The 18,159-nt window shown below is 46.6% G+C and overlaps 1 protein-coding gene across 7 annotated transcripts in view; it reads left to right on the top strand.

Moving 5' to 3' along the window:
- The window catches only part of MYT1 (myelin transcription factor 1), a 161,889-nt gene that overhangs the window by 106,156 nt on the left and 37,574 nt on the right, over positions 1-18,159 (top strand). For 2 of the 7 annotated variants that reach the window (XM_033153739.1, XM_033153746.1), the window contains exons 12-16: positions 928-1,133; positions 2,879-3,148; positions 7,191-7,345; positions 16,853-16,915; positions 17,109-17,177. In XM_033153739.1, coding sequence (XP_033009630.1) covers positions 928-1,133; positions 2,879-3,148; positions 7,191-7,345; positions 16,853-16,915; positions 17,109-17,177 — 763 coding nt within the window. The remainder of the gene's footprint in view (positions 1-927; positions 1,134-2,878; positions 3,149-7,190; positions 7,346-16,852; positions 16,916-17,108; positions 17,178-18,159) is intronic. The other 5 variants (XM_033153743.1, XM_033153745.1, XM_033153740.1 and 2 more) reach the window with 5 other exon arrangements.

Raw genomic sequence — 18,159 nt, 5'->3', positions numbered from 1 at the left:
AGGGGAAAAACATCCTCTGTGAATTTATCTAATCTCCTTTTAAGCGAAGCCAGTGGTCATCAGTACATCTGGTGGCAGCAAATTCTATCAACTAATTATGCGTGGTGCAAAGAAACACATTCATTTTTTTCCCTGTCCTAAATCTACTGCTAATTGATTTCATTCAATGACCATGAGTTCTGTTATCACGAAGGGAGAGAAAACACCCCACAGCCACTTTCTCCACACCTGTGCGCTAGGTATTTATTCCAAAGCGACAATTCCTTTTGTTTGCTTTAAATATATATATATTAATATGTTTTTTTTTGCAAGTCCTGTATTGGTAACGCGGCTGGGGTTATGGCTCCTGAAATTCGCTGCTCTTATTTTCAATTCTGTATTCAAGATTGCGCTGCTGAAACTTGCCAAATCCTTTCCCCACCCACACCCCTAACTGAAACCTGAAATGAGCAGGGCTGTCTTTAGTATATGCACCGCCGGGGTGCAAAGATCTGCCCAGCATCCCCCACCCCCGTCGCCGGTGGCCCCAAGGTTGCTGTGCTCCGCCGCCGGGCCCGAGGGAAGCCCCTTCCTGCTCCCGAGTTTCCCCTTCGAGAGGGAGGCCAAACTTCTAAGGGGGTCGGGAACCCGGCAGGGTTTGGCTTGTCCAGACTCTGCGGCAGCGACATTGCATTCTCTTGCGCTGCTTCCCAAGGGTTGCCTTTGCAGTTTTCGCATTTGCTGCTCCCAGCGGTGTGCACCTGGCACCCTCCAGAATTCGGCGCCCAGGTGCCCTGCGCCCCTTGCACTCCTGGGTAAAGACGGCCCTGGAAACGAGGCTTCTGGCTCCAGAAGCCTTTCTGCACGGGATTGATTTTCGATTTTTTGCACCTGGTCCTTTGCCAACCTTCATACATCACCCCTCCCTGTGTTACTCCCTTTTTGCAGCCAAACCTTTTCCAAAGGCCTCTTCCCCCGGCCACAGTCCCTCCAGCAGTTACGTGAAGAGCACTTCGTCTTCATCCACAGGCTTCGACTACTCCCACGATGCGGAAGCTGCGCATATGGCTGCCACTGCCATTTTGAACCTCTCCACTCGCTGCTGGGAAATGCCCGAGAACCTCAGCACGAAGCAGCAAGATCTCCCCAGCAAGGTGAGTGTGAAAGCGGCTTCTAAACTGGAGATATGAGTAACTGAAGGGAGGGGTGTTAAAGCAGAGTTTCCGGGCGAAGAGTGATTTGGGATTGTTTTCAATAGCTGGGTAGCCTTGAACAGCTATGGTCCTGTCCCGTATAGCCACCTAACTAACTTCCAGGGGATGGGGGGCACCTGAAGTTTCGTCTCAAGTGGTAATTTTGGTACATGTTAGGTTTGTACAGAGGAAGGCCTTTATGGATCAAAATCGGCATTTTGAAATTCAGTCGTACCTTGGGTCTCAAATGCTTTGGCTCCCGAACAAATCGGCTCCGGAACAATCAAAACCCAGAAGTGAGTGTTCTGGTTTTGAAATGTTCTTTTGGAAGCCGAATGTCTGACGGGTGTTCCGCGGCTTCCGATTGGTGGCAGGACCTTCCTGCAGCCAATCAGAAGCCACGCTTTGGTTTCCGAATGTTTGGGAAGTTGAATGGACTTCTGGAACGGATTCCGTTCGACTTCCAAGGTATGATTGTACACTTGGTCTTTGGCAAGACCCAACTAACTGCTGGACTGGGTGAGGCCGAGGCAATCCTTCATGTGTCAGAAGTTGTGCCAATTGCACATCCCATTTAAGTTTCAGCTTGCAGCTGCTTCCAGATCCATATGGCTCAAAAAGCTTCCAGCCAACTTCAATTTGTATGCCGCTGTGACCTTTATAAATGACATTGAAGTGAGGTGGCAGGAAGTTGGAGAGATCAAAATATTTCTATGGCTTGCTCAACTTTAAATGCCAAAATCGGTTATGTCCGTTGGACCAAGAAATTATAGGTAGATAAGACTTGCTTTGTCAGCATCATGCCAATACAAAATAAAATGTATGCTTGTGGAAAAGTAATTCAGGAGTTAACCTGTTCAAATTTTCACTAGAAAAATATTTCCTGGAATATAACTGTTGGGCTTTTGGTTTTAACTGGAAAAGCCTCAAAACCAGTTTAGCACTTGGAGTGGTGTCCAGCTACGCTTCCTCTGCGTTTTCCTGCTTCTCCAGTGCTTTTGCAGAGTTTTTTCAAACTTCTTACTTCCGCTGCGCAGAATTAATTAAAGCTTGCTTACTCTGAAACAACCCAGACATTGTGGAATTTATTGCTGGCACAAAAGGCACACATACCGTTGCGCAAGAAGAAGTTAGAAGTTTGAAAAAACTCTGCAAAAGCACTGGAGAAGCAGGAGAATGCACCAGAAGTGTAGCTGGACACCACTCCAAGTGCTAAACTGGTTTTGAGGCTTTTCCAGTTAAAACCAAAAGCCCAATAATAACACACCCCTTTTACCAAAATCACATGGAAGCATCCTTTGAACTGGCATTGCCATGTTGGGCTTATGCATTTATCTTTTGTGATTTGCATTTACAAAGGAAGTATTGTGATTGTGCAAATCATGGCTGTCTCAGGTATATGCCTCACCAGGAGGAACCTATTCATACAAGCGGTGCTTCCACTCAGCCCCGGTTGAGTTATGAGGTCGCTTCCAGCCATGAACTCTACTGCAGGCATTTGTGTGGGTTTCACTCAAGTAGCCATAATAGCAGTCAAAAGGGACGAACTCTGCATCTGATGCAGTCGCCACCCGCAAATCAGAACCCAAGCAGTCCACTGTGGCATAGCCAGACAGATGAGACACACCGCTTTATGGTGTCGGTACAAAATGGTACTGAAGGGGATTGCGAAAGCGAAGTCAAGGCTGTGGTTTCCTTCGTTTCAGTCAATGGACATTGAAGTGGATGAAAACGGGACTCTGGATTTAAGCATGAACAAGCACCGGAAACGGGACAGCGCCTTCCCCAGCAGCAGCAGCTGCAGCAGTAGCCCCAGCATCAAATCCCCAGATATATCCCAACGCCAAAACAGCACCAGTGCCACAAGCAGCACCATGACCTCACCCCAGTCCAGCCACACGTCCCGCCAAGATGAATGGGATGGCCCCATTGACTACACCAAACCAAATCGACAGCGGGAAGAGGAGCCAGAAGAGGTAAGCAATTGCAGGGGCAAGGGCACAGCTGCGCCACTTGGGAGTTAGCACACCCAGGGAAGAAGGGGACCAGCATTCCTCCAGCCTCTCGGAGGGATGAATCTGGCATGCGGTAGACAACGTTGCGCCTTCCAGATTCTGTTGGGCTGCAACTCCCATCATCCCTGTCTGAGGCTGGTGGAAGCTGGAGTCCAACAGCTTCTGGAGGGCACAGTGTTGGCTACCCCTGCTGTATCCAAGTGATCTCTCCCTTCCAGAAGTGGCTAGCCATTTGCTCCAGAAAGATCCTTAACCAGAACATGATAGTGAAAGGCATCCTTTATTTTAAGTTCTTAGGGTTTGGTAGGTAAAGGTAGCCCTGACTGTTACGTCCAGTCGCAGACGACTCTGGGGTTGCACGCTCATCTCACTCTTCCGGGTCATGTGGCCAGCATGACTAAGCCGCTTCTGGCGAACCAGAGCAGTGCACGGAAATGCCTTTTACCTTCCCACTGAAGCGGTACCTATTTATCTACTTGCACTTTGACGTGCTTTCGAACTGCTAGATTGGCAGGAGCTGGGACCGAGCAACGGGAGCTCACCCCGTCTCAGGGATTCGAACCGCCGACCTTCTGATTGGCAAGCCCTAGGCTCTGTGGTTTAACCCACAGCGTCTAGGCTAAACATTCCCTGAAAATCAAGACTGGTCATCTCTTCATAATGGTTAGTAGCTAGAGAGGCCTGCTTTCCATGGCCAGCTGAAAGTTGCATTTTATAAGGCATGACAGTGGTTGGTGATGCACAGTGCCATCTGGATTTCATTATGAATGGACATGCACATCTCAATTACATTATTATTTTATTTTTATTTACTGAAATTATATTCCACCCTATACCCGGAGGCCTCAGGGCAGTTCACAGAACAAAATCAAAATATAACACCACAATATATATAATCAAAATAAAAACAACTCAATAACATTCCCCCCCCCAAAAAAAAGAACCACATTTTAAAAGGGCATAGGATGTCAAACAGATCAGCCAAAGGCCTGGTTAAAAAGGAACATTTTTGCCTGGCGCCTAAAGGTGTATAATAAAGGTGCCAGGTGAACTTCCCTGGGGAGAGCATTCCACAGATGGGGAGCCACTACAGAAAAGGCCCCTTCTCGTGTTGCCACCCTCCGGACCTCTTGAGGAAGAGGCACATGCAGAAGGGCCTCGGATTATGATCTCAGGGTCCAGGTAGGTTCATATGGAAAGAGGCGGTCCTTGAGGTATCCATTCTATGTACACATTTCCCAATCTGCCAAGAGTATCTGTTCACAGAAGCTGCTTCTTCGTTAACATTTTGCTGGATTAGATTATCTTGTCCCTCTTCGAAAGCCGTTTCATACTACTAGTCACCCTAGTGCCCTGAATTCCATCAGTTAATTGCGTGGGTTGCCCATTGGGGGGGGGGGCAGGTTGTGGAAAGAAGTTCCAACAGGCACATGGAATTCTGGGCGCCAGTGGCCTATAAATTATCTTGCACCAGAAACAACATTGGTTTCTTCTTTGCACTTCTTCCTGTTTCCTTACTTTGCTTCCAGCAATGTAGGAGAGAGAAGAACAGGATTCAAATTAAACCTCGGCCACTGCATTTGTCCCATGGCTCAACCCAAAGAAACTGCATGGTTTCATCGGGGAAGGAGGCCATGCGCACAGCTGTTGGGTAAATGCATTGAAATTAACATTGCGTCTGCTTGCACCACTGAAGACACCCACTTCTTCAGCACTTTGGAAGAAAATGTTGCCTCTTCAGCATCTTACTCTATTATTTTAATTTTATTTGACAAGCACTTGGGCCAGACAGATATCTCGTGGGGAAGGCTTGCTGTAGGACAACAAGGTGGAGACTGAGTGGTTGGCTGAAGATCAATGGTCTAGTGTACAGAACGACATGGTCTCTCCCCATGCACCAAGTTGCCCAGACTGATGAAGTCTTCTTCTTGGGCTTAATGACACAGAAAGGCCCCCAAAAAACAGGCCCTGTTACTGCCACACACTGGCAAAAGTAGTTTCACATCTCACGCATAGCCTTTCATAAAGTGCCGTAAACTCTCCACTGAGATGGTCAGCAAGGACAGAGACTTTACAATGGGTGGGTGGGAGAAGGAAATAAATTTGATCCAGTTCACATTCAAAGGCGAAACAGTACGTCAACTGAAGCACAGGTACTCTTCAGAATTTGCACTTAGCCTCATTTTGTGAGACAAGCAATGTTTCCCCCAAAAAATGCTTATATTACGCTAAAGTGTTGAGCGTAGAAATGAATTTATTGGTGCAAATGGCATGCAAAAATGTGTTTATCAAGAGAAATTCTCGTTAACATGCTGCTGAATTTTCATGAGGGCTTAAAAAATAATAATCTGCACACTGCTGCCAAAATGGGCAGAACTGGATTTAAGAATGGGAAAACACAAAACTGAGAGAAGTCCAAAACTGATGTTAGCAGGAGCATCCTACTCTCGTGTAGGACCCTGGCAGAGACACATGCCTGACTGACATGTTCTCTCCCTCCTGGTCGATCATTCGGGAGCTTCGAAAGCTTTCTTCTGCCCTAACATCACAGCAACTAATACCAAAAAGCATCAGCACACTTAGGGATCCGCAGATTCTTCGCAGCATGCGTAAACAGACCTCAGCAACTCAGCATTTTGGCTAATCCACTTTTTATTTACATATAAACACACACGGAGCACTGCAACATGGCTCCCTCCCTCTCTAGCATCAGACATCAAAGAGAAAGAACAAAGGACAATAGTCCCACTTCACGGAACACAGTAACACAAACATCCTGTCTCCGTCACTTCCCACTCTGTGGAATAAAAACATACACCGTCATGTGACAGACAACAATCCCATGACTGCAGACACGGGGAATGAATCTCCAACATCCTGGGGGAGGGCAGTGTTGCGGAAGGGCATCTGGGACTGCCCAGTAACCCGGCTGTGGGCAGAGGGATGCCGCCTGCGTCATAGGGTCTCCTGACCGCATTACACCCCCCAGCTAGCCAATCCGGTTGGCTGGGAGGGGCAGGAGGCCTGGTTTCGCAATGGTGGCGTTTTCTGATAAGAGAAATGATATTTGGCTGGTCAATATTGTTAAGGGCATCAGAGATTGGGTGCAGGTGTGAGAGTGTTGGCGGCAACCCTTTGGGGCTCAAGTGGCAGTTAGGCATTGGGTAAGCCTTGTTTATGGGAGGGGAGGGTGTTGCCTCCACCTGCCCATAGCTATCAACTTTCCCTTTTTTTGCGTGAAATTCCCTTATTCCAGCGCTGTTTCCCACAGCAAAAAAGGGAAGGTTGACAGCTATGCCCTGCCCCTCCATGTTAAGGGTATCCTGTTAAAGGGATCTGGGGGTGTGGTTCCTGTCTGAAGCCTGGGGGTGGGCTAGGGCCATGCTACAACTCCATCGGGGACCCTGGGGGTGCTCTTAATTGATGTATATCATAGGGCTCCCCCTACTGGTGGTTTACCCTTATGAGACTCCCAGCAGATGGGCAGGAGTCAGGATATAGTCCAGATTCACCCAATGCCTAAGCCAAACCGCTCACATCTGTAACCAATAAAGTTGTGGCCTATTTTATCCCACTAAACTAAACATTCATTTCTGTGTGTTTATTATCTAAGGGAACTGCAGGGCCTGGGGCCTCACCACGCAAGTGAAATTAACCGATCTGTCCACCCCTAGTCTTTATACTTAAAAGTGGCACTGGATTGGCAGTCCAGTACTATCTGACTTCCCAGGCCGCAATGATTATGGGAAGTTGTAAATCCCCTGGCTGGAATCTCTTGTCCAGCTTTCATTATGAATGTAGAAGAGAATCACCGTTTGCTCTGAAGGGTTTCTGACTGGAAAGCTGTCACCTTTAGCCGTGGTCTCAGAGACCACCTAGGAATGTGATGGTGGGCACCTATTAGAGAATCCTCTGCTGTTTTTACAGCCTAGTAGCAAAAGAGTTTTGTGCACAGCTCTGTTATCCTTCAGTCCCACCAACATCCTATGCTGGTTTCTTGCAGTCAGAGGCTGCTGTACGTTCCTTCGCCTCTTCCGAAGTTGATGACCAAGAAGTACCTGAAGAAAACTTTGAAGAAAGGAAGTATCCTGGGGAAATCACCTTAACCAACTTCAAACTCAAATTCCTTTCCAAGGAGATCAAGAAAGAGCTACTTACGTGAGTCTTCCTCCTTGGGCAGCGATGCCTTGCAGTAACAGGTGCGGGGGGTGGGGGGACAAGAAGGAAGGGGTGCTTTTGCAGGATGGGTGGAGAGGGGAATTCTTCAAGGGGGGGAGGAAATGTCCAAGTTGATGTTTCATATTGGGAGGGTCTTATTTAATCCAAACACTTCACAGCAAAAGCTTTAAAGAGAAACTTCGTGCTCCAACTATTCTTGATTGTTGAGATGACGCGACCACTCCATACGGCCTCCTCAAATTTTGCAATTAATGAAGGGAGGGCAAAGACACTCGACTAAAGTCCCATAATCTTACCATTCATTAAACTGACTATACAAGCATAATTACCCCCTACTTATTTCTCTCCACGATCAAGCTAGCCTTTCTAGTGCAATAGTAGGAGACAAATCTTTTGCCAAACCTATTGCTTTGTTTCCTTGCTTGTAAAGTGTGATGTTATACACTGGGAGCAGCTTTTCTGAAATGCCCCACATTGTTGGGAACATCCTATGCTGAGCAGCATCACTGGAGTGTTATGGAGTGGATAAACAGGGGGACAGAAAGAGAGTCGGTGTGCCTGTGTGAGTGTGGGGTTCTCTAAGAAGTTCGAAATCTGAAATCCAGATTTCAATGTGTGGGTTTTCTAAATGGGAACTGGGGAGCCTGTGTACTTCCCACAACTGATCGTAGCTGTAATTTGAATATTGAGCAAATAGCAGGAGGAAAAATTAATTCTCGGATCTTTACAGTATACTTCTGAGAAAATGGGGGCAGGGTTGGATTGGCTATTTACATTTTTGACTTTTTTGTCCTCTTAGTCAAACATTTTGTAAGCAAAATGTTAGATACAAAACAATATCGCCAGCACCGGCACAGAACACCATCTGCAAGCATTGTAAAACTGGCAAGATCCTAAGACTCAACTTGAAAATTCAAACTCTGGAGTCTCCTACCAACTCTGTCTCCATGATCAGTTCCTTCCAGGGCCTATGAGACATCAGTCTCACAGGGGAAAAAAATGATATTAATGTCAGTGAGGACAGCAGAGAATGGGGAAAATGTAGATTCTCCAACTGGGTAGTGAAAGTGTTTACAAATTACTGAGATAAATACCAGTGTCTTGAGTACTGATGAGTCACGTAATTTTCTGCAGAAATGGTGTGGGCAGTTATTTATTGCATTGGTAACCAAAATTTCTCCTTAAAGACAGGTGTAATTGATAGTCACACATTTAGCATCACATCTAATTTGGTCGTAAGATCTGAGTTAAATGCTGTTCTCCTGGACTGCACCACTTCAGCCTAAAGTTGGGAGGTTCACAAGTTTGAATTCTCGCTCATATTTTTAGTAAAAAGAAGAAGAAGAAGAAGAAGAAAGACGAATCTCCCTGCACATAAAATATTAGCACAGCAAGGGAAAAGGATCCAGTGAATTATCTGACAAAACCTAATCGTACAGTATTGCAGACACTAGGGAAATGTGGACCACATCAGTGCCTGGATGGGAGGGCACGAGGAGCTCCCCAAAAATTTTCAAAGAATAACATATCTAAATGTATAGCATGATATAATAATATGAAAACATTCAAAGTCGTGCCAGCAGTGGGTGAATAAGACCCAGGTTTTTACAAAACAGATGCAAATCTTCCATCATACAGCCTTTTTATTTCCCCCAGTATTGTGGATGGTAAACAATATCCTTTTAAACAATTTATCCTTTTAAAAATACTAACAGTAATGTATACAGTGAAAACAAGCACGTGTTTTTCAACAGTTAGTAACAGAAACATATCAATGCTTGCGCGTTTATTATATTAACATATCCTGGAGATTTGGAGTGGTGTTTCTTCAAACCTAACCTTAGCGATTATGAGAGCAGGACCAGAAACTGGGATTAAATTTGGGTTATATTAATCTCAAGCTTAATGTTGTGAATTCTCCCTGCCTGAAGCTCCGCAACAGAAATGCATCATTCAGGAATTCCTGAGCTATAATCTCAAAAGTGCCACCACTTTGCTCGCACTTAGCCCTTGAGAAAACAGACTTTATCGAACCTGCTCATTATGCAATAGCATGCAATGGAAATGGAAGTAGCCCATTTCTATGGGGAAATGCACCAAGCTCTTGTAATCGCCAGGTTGGTTTCTTAAAGAGGCCAGTTTGCCTACCACAGTGGCAAACCAGTCGTTCCGCAATGCCAAGGCAGCAAATCAATAAGGATGCCCATCTGCCATTACCCTTAGGGAGACCTGAAAAAATGCACAGAGGAGAGTGTAGTGTCAAGGAGTCCCTGGGTCGTCCTGTCTTCCCCGTACACATTTGTCTCTTCCCACTGATCTTTTGGTGGTAGGTGGATAATGATTTCATAGCTATTTGGTGTTGGTGCTGACCTTTAAAGCCCTAAATGGCTTTGGTCCAGTATACCTGAAGGAGTGTCTCCACCCCCCATCGTTCAGCCCAGACACTGAGGTCCAGCTCCAAGGGCCTTCTGGCGGTTCCCTCGTTGCGAGAAGCCAAGTTACAGGGAACCAGGCAGAGGGCCTTCTCGGTAGTGGCACCCGCCCTGTGGAACGCCCTCCCACCAGATGTCAAAGAGAAAAACAACAAACAGACTTGTAGAAGACATCTGAAGGCAGTCCTGTTTAGGGAAGCTTTTAATGTTTCATAAACTATTGCATTTTAATATTCTGTTGGAAGCTGCCCAGAGTGGCTGGGGAATAAATTATTATTATTATTATTATTATTATTATTATTATTATTATTATTATTATTATTATTATTATTATTATTATTATTATTATTATTATTATTCTGGTCCAGCAGAGGCATGGGGCCCACCCCAGTCTAGCTGGTACAGCCCTCTGCTGTTCAGTAGGGATGTCTTGCTACAGGTTTAAGAAACGGTGGAGCCAGTTCCACATTAGTGTCTCCTTCCTGATAAGGCTTATTGGCAGCAGCTGGATCTGGGAAGCCAATTGGGCATTTGTGGAAGTTCAAAATGGCGGCTGGCTTGTATGGTGCCACCAGATAAGCCCGTGGCCAGGAGGACAGGCAGGCGGGAGGCCCCAAACAAGTGTTTGTGCTGGGTGTTCAGGCCCCACGAGATGCCCCAAAGTGACTTTCAGTAAATGGCTTGTTCCGTCACACCCTGTTTTTTCATGCTCTCCTACAGCTCCCCCTCCCCCAAATCATGTCCCTCCCTGCATTCTTTGTACAGTCATATCTTGGGTTGCGAACGTGATCCGTGCGGGAGGCATGTTCGCAACCCACAGTGTTTGCAGCCTGAAGCGCCATGTCTGCGCATTTGTGTGGCGTGATTCAGCGCTTCTGCACATGCGCATGATGTCATTTTGTGCTTCTGCGCATGCGCGATCGCCAAAACCCAGAAGTAACCCATTTCGGCGCGGTCCGCAACCCAAAAACGCGCAACCCGCAGCGTTCGTAACCCGAGGTATGACTGTATTCTTGTATGGCTCAATAACTGACCTGACACCTTGTGAGTAAGTGTCCAGTAGAATGTTATAGAAAAGATTGCTATGGAAAAAGACAGTTATAGTCAACTTCTAACTCAGAGCAACGACATTATTATCTTTATATATAAATGGTGAGACCATTCGGAAAGCTCACCTCTTTGCTGCAGTGCAGTAACTAAGAACGTTAGCTGTGAGCCTTAGTTTCAAATCTCACCACAGCCACGATCTCACCGTGTGAGTAGACTTGGGCAAGGTACGCACATTTTCAGCCCCAGACCCACCCACTCACCCCCCAGAAATATGCGGGTAAAATTGCATACTGGAAGACTACCTGCCTTGCATGGTTACCGTAAAGATACGGGGAAATAGAAACACTTTGAATGCTCTAAGGAAGTACGTAACAGGCTAAGAAGATGTTGAGCTCCATCTTGCCAACCACCACAAAAATGGGGTGGGCTGGGGGTTAAAGGCAGCAAAGCCCTCAGAAACCCTTGTAAGTACTTTTTATTTTTAAGTATGTCATTCCAGGAAGTATAATCCATTAGAAATCTGACCAGAAATGGGGCAGGAGAGACTTAGGTCCACCACCCTCCAAGAAATAGGATGGTCCAGCCTTTCACATTACAGGAAACAGGAGCAGGTTTGAACCCTGCCAACACAACATATTGTGTCTCATTCTTCGTTACTTGTTGTTGTTTAGTCGTTTAGTCGTACGCATGCAAAACCACAGAGCCTAGGGCTTGCTGATCAGAAGGTTGGTGGTTCGAATCCCCGTGACGGGGTGAGCTCCCGTTGCTCGGTCCCAGCTCCTGCCCACCTAGCAGTACGAAAGCACGTCAAAAGTGCAAGTAGATAAATGGGTACCACTCCGGTGGGAAGGTAAACGGCATTTCCGTGTGCTGCTGTGCTTTCGCCAGAAGCGACTTTGTCATGCTGGCCACATGACCCGGAAGCTGTACGCCGGCTCCCTCGGCCAGTAACGCGAGATGAGTGCCGCAACCCCAGAGTCGTCCGCGACTGGACCTAATGGTCAGGGGTCCCTTTACCTTTACCTTTATGCATGCAAAAAGAAGAGATTTGTTTGGGGGGGGGCTGCATTTGAAACCCGGCTGAAATCAAACAAAGGAAGGGTTCACACCAAGACAGCTCCGCTTCCGAAGAGATACTGACTCATTCACCCGTTAATGTGCTTTGCCCCCCCCCCAAAAATATCCACATAATAAAAGGTACACTGAAATAAAAACTTTATGAACTGCAAAAGATATAAAAGACTTATGTTCTGGAACTTATAGAAATTGCCGCTTTTACTTCATTGAAGTCTTAATAATGTTGTAGAATTAATCTCCTTTTAAAGTTTTTGCACTGTACAGTTCCAATGCTGCAAAGCACCTAAGGGGACATTTTGAAGGTCAAGGCAGGATAAAATAATGTTATAAATAAATGTGTGTTTTCTTAGATGGAGCACAATGAAATCAAGCTGCAATTTATTTTCAGATTCACTGTGTTAACGGTTGATGGGTTTTCTTTTTTTAAAGAAAATGTGTAAATTCTAAAAATATATATATAAATCTTTATTTGCCAATTGTTTTATTGATTTTCCATAACGTTTAACAAATTGCCACCAAATTAATACAAATTTAAAAGCTGACTTCCCACCCCTAGATGCCCTCTCTAGTTTCCTCTCTCCATTGCTGCTTTCAATAAAATAACTTTTTCCAACTATCATTTCAAAATACTTTCATCCCTTCTCCCTACACATTACCTGTTCAGTTACCAATTCCTGCTACGGCTTTTATACATTGCTATAACCTGTCCTCAAAATCGTTGAGTAGAGTAAATCCTCTTATATCTTTCTATAATAGTCATTCGTCAATTCTGAAATGTTTCCTTCTGATACCACTTGAGTAACACTTTGCCTGAGAAAAACAGATCTCGCTTCCTCCCAGACAACGTACACACATTTCTCCCTAACATGGCCTTGAGCCAGTGTGGTGTAGTGGTTAAGAGCAGTGGACTTGTAATCTGGTGAACAGGGTTCGCTTCCCCGCTCTTCCACATGCAGCTGCTGGGTGAATTTGGGCTAGTCACACTTCTTTGAAGTCTCTCAGCCCCACTCACCTCACAGAGTGTTTGTTGTAGGGAAGGAGAATGTTAGCCGCTTTGAGACACCTTTGGGTAGTGATAAAGTGGGATATCAAATCCAAACTCTTCTCTTCTTCTTCTTGAATGTGTGGTGTGGCCATTGCTGTTTGGCATCCAGCGGCGGGTGTGTAGAGTGTGCCCCCAAGGGGGGTCAGGGGGCATAGGGCACCCTGCCGGGCACCACAGTCCAGGGGAGGAGAGGGGCGGAAAGAAGCTGCCATCCAATCTCCTCCTCCTCTCTGCTGCCCCATCAAGCCTTACCCAGTGGCAGAGCTGCTACGGCTGGGCACAAGGCACACCGTGGCAGCGTTGCGCCCCCCCCCCATTCTCCTGCTTTCTTCCCCTGGGTCAGGCCTGCCCCGGGATCGGAGCTGTGGCCAGCATGAGCACCCAGCCAAGTCTCATCTCCTCCTCACTAGGAGCCAGGCTCCGATGAAAGAGCCTGCTGTCGGGGCGCCTGTCTGCACCCCCTCACAAAATTGCACCCGGGGCCACAGACCACCCTCCCCCATGCTTCGCCTCTGCTGATGTCTGGCCCCAGTCATAAGCCACTGAGCCTCACTGGTGCTGCGTGCTGAGGGTGAAAATGAAACCCCTAGAATTTTTGGTGTGTTAATATAGAATATACATAACACCCCCCCCCCAAAGAAATCTCCCAGCATCACCCACCCTTCACATTTCTCCAGATTTAATCCTCAATTTTACATGCAACCAGCTCATTCATAAATCATTGATAAATAAACACAATCCACATCTCTTCTTCTCTGTCTGAAAGTCTCAGAAGCCATCAAGATGGTATACACCAGGGGTAGGCAACCTAAGGCCCAGGGGCTGGAAGCGGCCCAATCACCTTCTAAATCTGGCCCACGGACTGTCCGGGAATCAGTGTGTTTTTATATGAGTAGAATGTGTCCTTTTATTTAAAATGCATCTCTGGGTTATTTGTGGAGCCTGCCTGGTGTTTTTACATGAGCAGAATGTGTGCTTTTATTTAAAACTAGTGGTTTCAGCCTGTTAAAATAACGGGCGCTAGAACAGAAGCCGCCTCCCTCCCTCTCACTCCTCCTCCCTCCCTCCCTCCCTCCCTCCCTGCGGCCTCCGTCTCCTCTCCCGCGGCCTCCATCATGTCTTCTTCCCCTTCTCCGGAGACGGGGCCAGGGTTTGAGCGCACCCTGGCCCGGCGGGACGGCTTGGTGGTGCTCCGTCTCGGGCAGCGCTCGGTGGGCGGGACGGGCTGCATGGTGTGGGACGTGGCGCTGGTGCTGGCACGCTTCCTCGAGAAGGGGGCCGAGGACTCGGAGGCGGCGGGCCCAGCGGGGCTCCCTCTCCACCGCAAGGCCGTGCTCGAGCTGGGCGCAGGCACCGGCCTCGTGGGCCTCATGGCCGCCAGCCTCGGGTACATCGCTGCCTCGGCCGGGCCTCACCTCAGAATCACCGTGGGGGCTGCCATCTTGCTCAGTGTGGCCTACACGGACTGGCAGCAGCGGCACCCTGGAGCCTTTAAGAATGACAATAATGCTCCTCCTCCCTTCTCCTCCCCTCCCACAGCCGTGGCAGTTGAAGCGGAACGGCGGCGCTCCGCAGGGGCAGGCTGCTCTGGGCCGCTCCCGGACCGCTAGGCCTCGGGGCTCTCGTTGTAGCTGCGGCAGCGGCAGTGTGGCTTTCCTCCTCGGCCTCCCCTCTCTTCTGGAGCGCCGGAGTTCCATTTCAACCGCCCCGCTTCAACTGCCGCTGCTGCTCCCTGCCCGATGTCTCTCCATCCAATCCCTGTGTCCCTGGGGCACATGCTCAGTAGCGCAAACCCAGAGACACAGGGACTGGACGCAGAGACAATTGCGTTTTATATATATAGATGCATCTCTGGGTTATTTGTGGGGCATAAGAATTCGTTCATTATTTTTTTCAAAATATAGTCCAGCCCACCACATGGTCTGAGGGACAGTGGACCGGCCCACGGCTGAAAAATGTTGCTGATCCCTGATATACACTGTGCTCCATCCTGTTCCTTTCACTGTTCTTATTTCCAACTTCAAGCTCCAAGGGGGGGGGGGGACTGATGTAATCTCAGCAAAATCTTCCTGCAGCCCATCCGGCCGATCCTCAGTTCCATTACATCCAACTCCACAGTTTGTTCTCTTCCGACTGCTTAATGGACAGTCGATCCAGTTGTTACCAATCTTTTCCTCTTTGCTATTTTTATTTCACAATATGAAGTTCCAAGGGGTGGTCAAAATCCCACAAAAGTCCCTCAAGGTTGTTCCTCTCTGTCTTCTTTCAGACAAAGTCCTTAGTTATAAGAGAAATCCATCACAAAGAGGTATCTTCCCAAAAACTTTGCATTCCATTGCTTTAGGGGAGGGCAGATGATGCAGATCCTGAAAAAAATGACTTGAAATATGGCCTCCCCTCCCCTCCTTCCACCGTTCAAGCAAAGCAGAAATTAGCATCTCTCATTCTTTCCAAACCTTTCCAAACAGATGATTTTCTCCTGTAGCATAAATCAGGGTCTTTTCTGAGGGGTGCCTCTTCGCTTGCCAATGATGTCCGAATTCTGGTTTCCGTCGTGGTGTTCTGTTGCTCCAAAAGTGGTTTAGTTATGCTGAACACATGACCCGGAAAGCCCAAGCCACCAGGTCACTCCCAGGAGAGACGCGTGGCACAGGCGTGATGCAGGCCCCACGGTGAGTGCCGCCCAGAATTTTGTCACCCCCCTCAATGGGGCGGCCCACACCGGCCACACACACACCCTTCCTCCACCCCTGTCTATAGGGTCAAGCAGGCCCTGGAAATTTCACTGTTGTTTTAAAAGTTTAAAAGTGAGCACCAGCATTAATTATAGACATTCATAAAACTGCCTTTCCTTCATGTCCCAGGATGGTTTACACGAAGAAAAAAAGATGGAGAGGAAACCCAGCAAAACTGTGAAATTAATAATACAGTGGTATCTCGGTTGTCAAACGTAATCCATTCCGGAAGATCGTTCAACTTCCAAAACCTTCAACAACTGAAGAACTGAAGCGCAAAGCGCGGTCTGCAAAAACAATGGAGAAAATTGGGGGAGGTGAACTCAGTGGAAGCTGTTCGACTTCCAAGGCGCGTTCGAAAACGGAAGCGTTTACTTCCTGGCTTTCGGTATTCAGGTTCCGAAACATTTGACAAAGGAGACGTTCGAGAACGGAGGTACCACTGTACCAATAAAACAGGGCAGGACATCACCAAAAACATAGAAGCAGTCAACAGAATTAAAACCTGAGGCTGAAAATTGAGTGTTTTATTGTTTTTTGGTTTACCTCGTGCCAAAAATGCAACTCTTGTAGGAACTAGGCGAACCTTTCTCGGAAAAGTATCCCACGGCTGGGAGAGCATCATTGAGAATGTCCTTTTCATGGTAGCGACCTGCCTCACCTGAGAAGATCCTTTACTATACATCTAAATGTATAGTAGGTGCATATGGGTGCAGGCAGTTCTTCAAGTGTCTTGAAAATCATTGTATATTGATTTTATAAAAATAAAAGGGGGGGAGCAATGTGGTGGTGGGGGGGTGCCCTTAAGATGGCAGACAGTTACATCCTCCCGCACAAAAATATGCTTTATTTAGCCAGATTATGCAATTTATATAGCTGTATATATTTATATTAAAAAACAACATATAATCCTGCTGACAAGATGCCAAATTTCCTAATCGAAGGTGCTTACAAAAGAATCGTGGTTGGACTCCTTAAAAAAATCCCTATGAGCTCTCTGGTAATTTTCCTCCCCGATTTCTACAGAAGAAGGATTTTCTTCTCCCTTTTTATATTTTTAAATTTTTTTACATATGCATGAATCTTACTGGTTTCTTTAATTTTTTTTGCCACTCACGTTTTTTTCCCCATAATTATTTTTGTTCAGTTGCCCTACCCCAGGCTGTGATGGCAGCGGACACATCACGGGGAATTATGCCTCTCACCGCAGGTTAGTCGACCTTACCTACGCTATACGCTATTCCTTCAGGCTCTGACAATCTCTTAAAGATCTCTCTTTTTAAAAAAAATATATAAATAGTGTGGATACTTTGGTTCTATTCCCTCTTCCCCTTTTTCTTTTACCTCCCCTGACTTTTTTTTTTTTTTTAGCTTACCCAAATATTCTATCTCTTCTTTTTCAGCCTTTCTGGTTGCCCTCTTGCTGACAAGAGTCTCAGAAATCTCATGGCTGCCCATTCTGCTGACCTCAAGTATGTTTGCGCTAAACTTGAATCTCTCTCTCTCTCTCTCCCCTTTTCGCTACCTCTCTGCCTTTTCCTCCCTTCCCTCTGCACTTTTCCTTTAGAAAAAGGCTAATAAGAAACCTGCCTGTGAGTTTTTAAAAAAATGATCTTCAACTGCCAATGCGAACGAAACAATACTGAGCTGGGAGATAATCAACATGTTGAATAATCAAAACAAAATTAAATAAAAGAAATTCCTTCCAGTAGCACCTTAGAGACCAACTAAGTTTGTTCTTGGTATGAGCTTTCGTGTGCATGCACACTTCTTCAGATACACTGAGACGGAAGTCACCAAACCCTTAAATACAGTGAGGGAGTGGGGAGGGGTATTACTCAGAAGGGTGGTGGGAATGGGTGATCAGCTGATAGGTTTGGAAAACCTGTTGAGAACTCTTAACAACTGCAATTGGTCTTACAGGGAAAGGCAAGGGGTGAGATGGCTAAAGATAGCTCCCTCACTGTATTTAAGGGTCTGGTGACTTCCATCTCAGTGTATCTGAAGAAGTGTGCATGCACACAGAAGCTCATACCAAGAACAAACCTAGTTGGTATCTAGGGTGCCACTGGAAGGAATTTTTTTTGTTTGTTTGTTTTGATTATGGCAGACCAACACGGCTACCTACCTGTATGTTGAATAATATTCAATTGCTGGTAGATCATTCGCTTAGAACCTTCTGATACATATTTTCCTTTGAACTCCAGGCAGATTTTTTTTTAAACTTTTTATTGTCTATCCTGGAGATGTGTCTTTCTTTTCCCCCCCTCACACTTCTCTCTTCATGGTCTTTTAGAGATTGCAACATTGCCAGAAATTTCCTTGGGTAATAAAGCAGCGCCATTTCCCGCCCCTAGATGGGTTGATGAACTATCTGCCACAGGCTGAGGGGGGGAAAAGGGTGATTTGTTAGAGGGGATTTGTGCCAGCTTACAGAGGGCCTTTCCTCTCACC

The sequence above is a fragment of the Lacerta agilis genome, chromosome 6 (assembly GCF_009819535.1).
Source record: "Lacerta agilis isolate rLacAgi1 chromosome 6, rLacAgi1.pri, whole genome shotgun sequence".
Classification (NCBI taxonomy): Eukaryota; Metazoa; Chordata; class Lepidosauria; order Squamata; family Lacertidae; genus Lacerta; species Lacerta agilis.
This window is presented reverse-complemented; position numbering and strand designations above follow the sequence as displayed.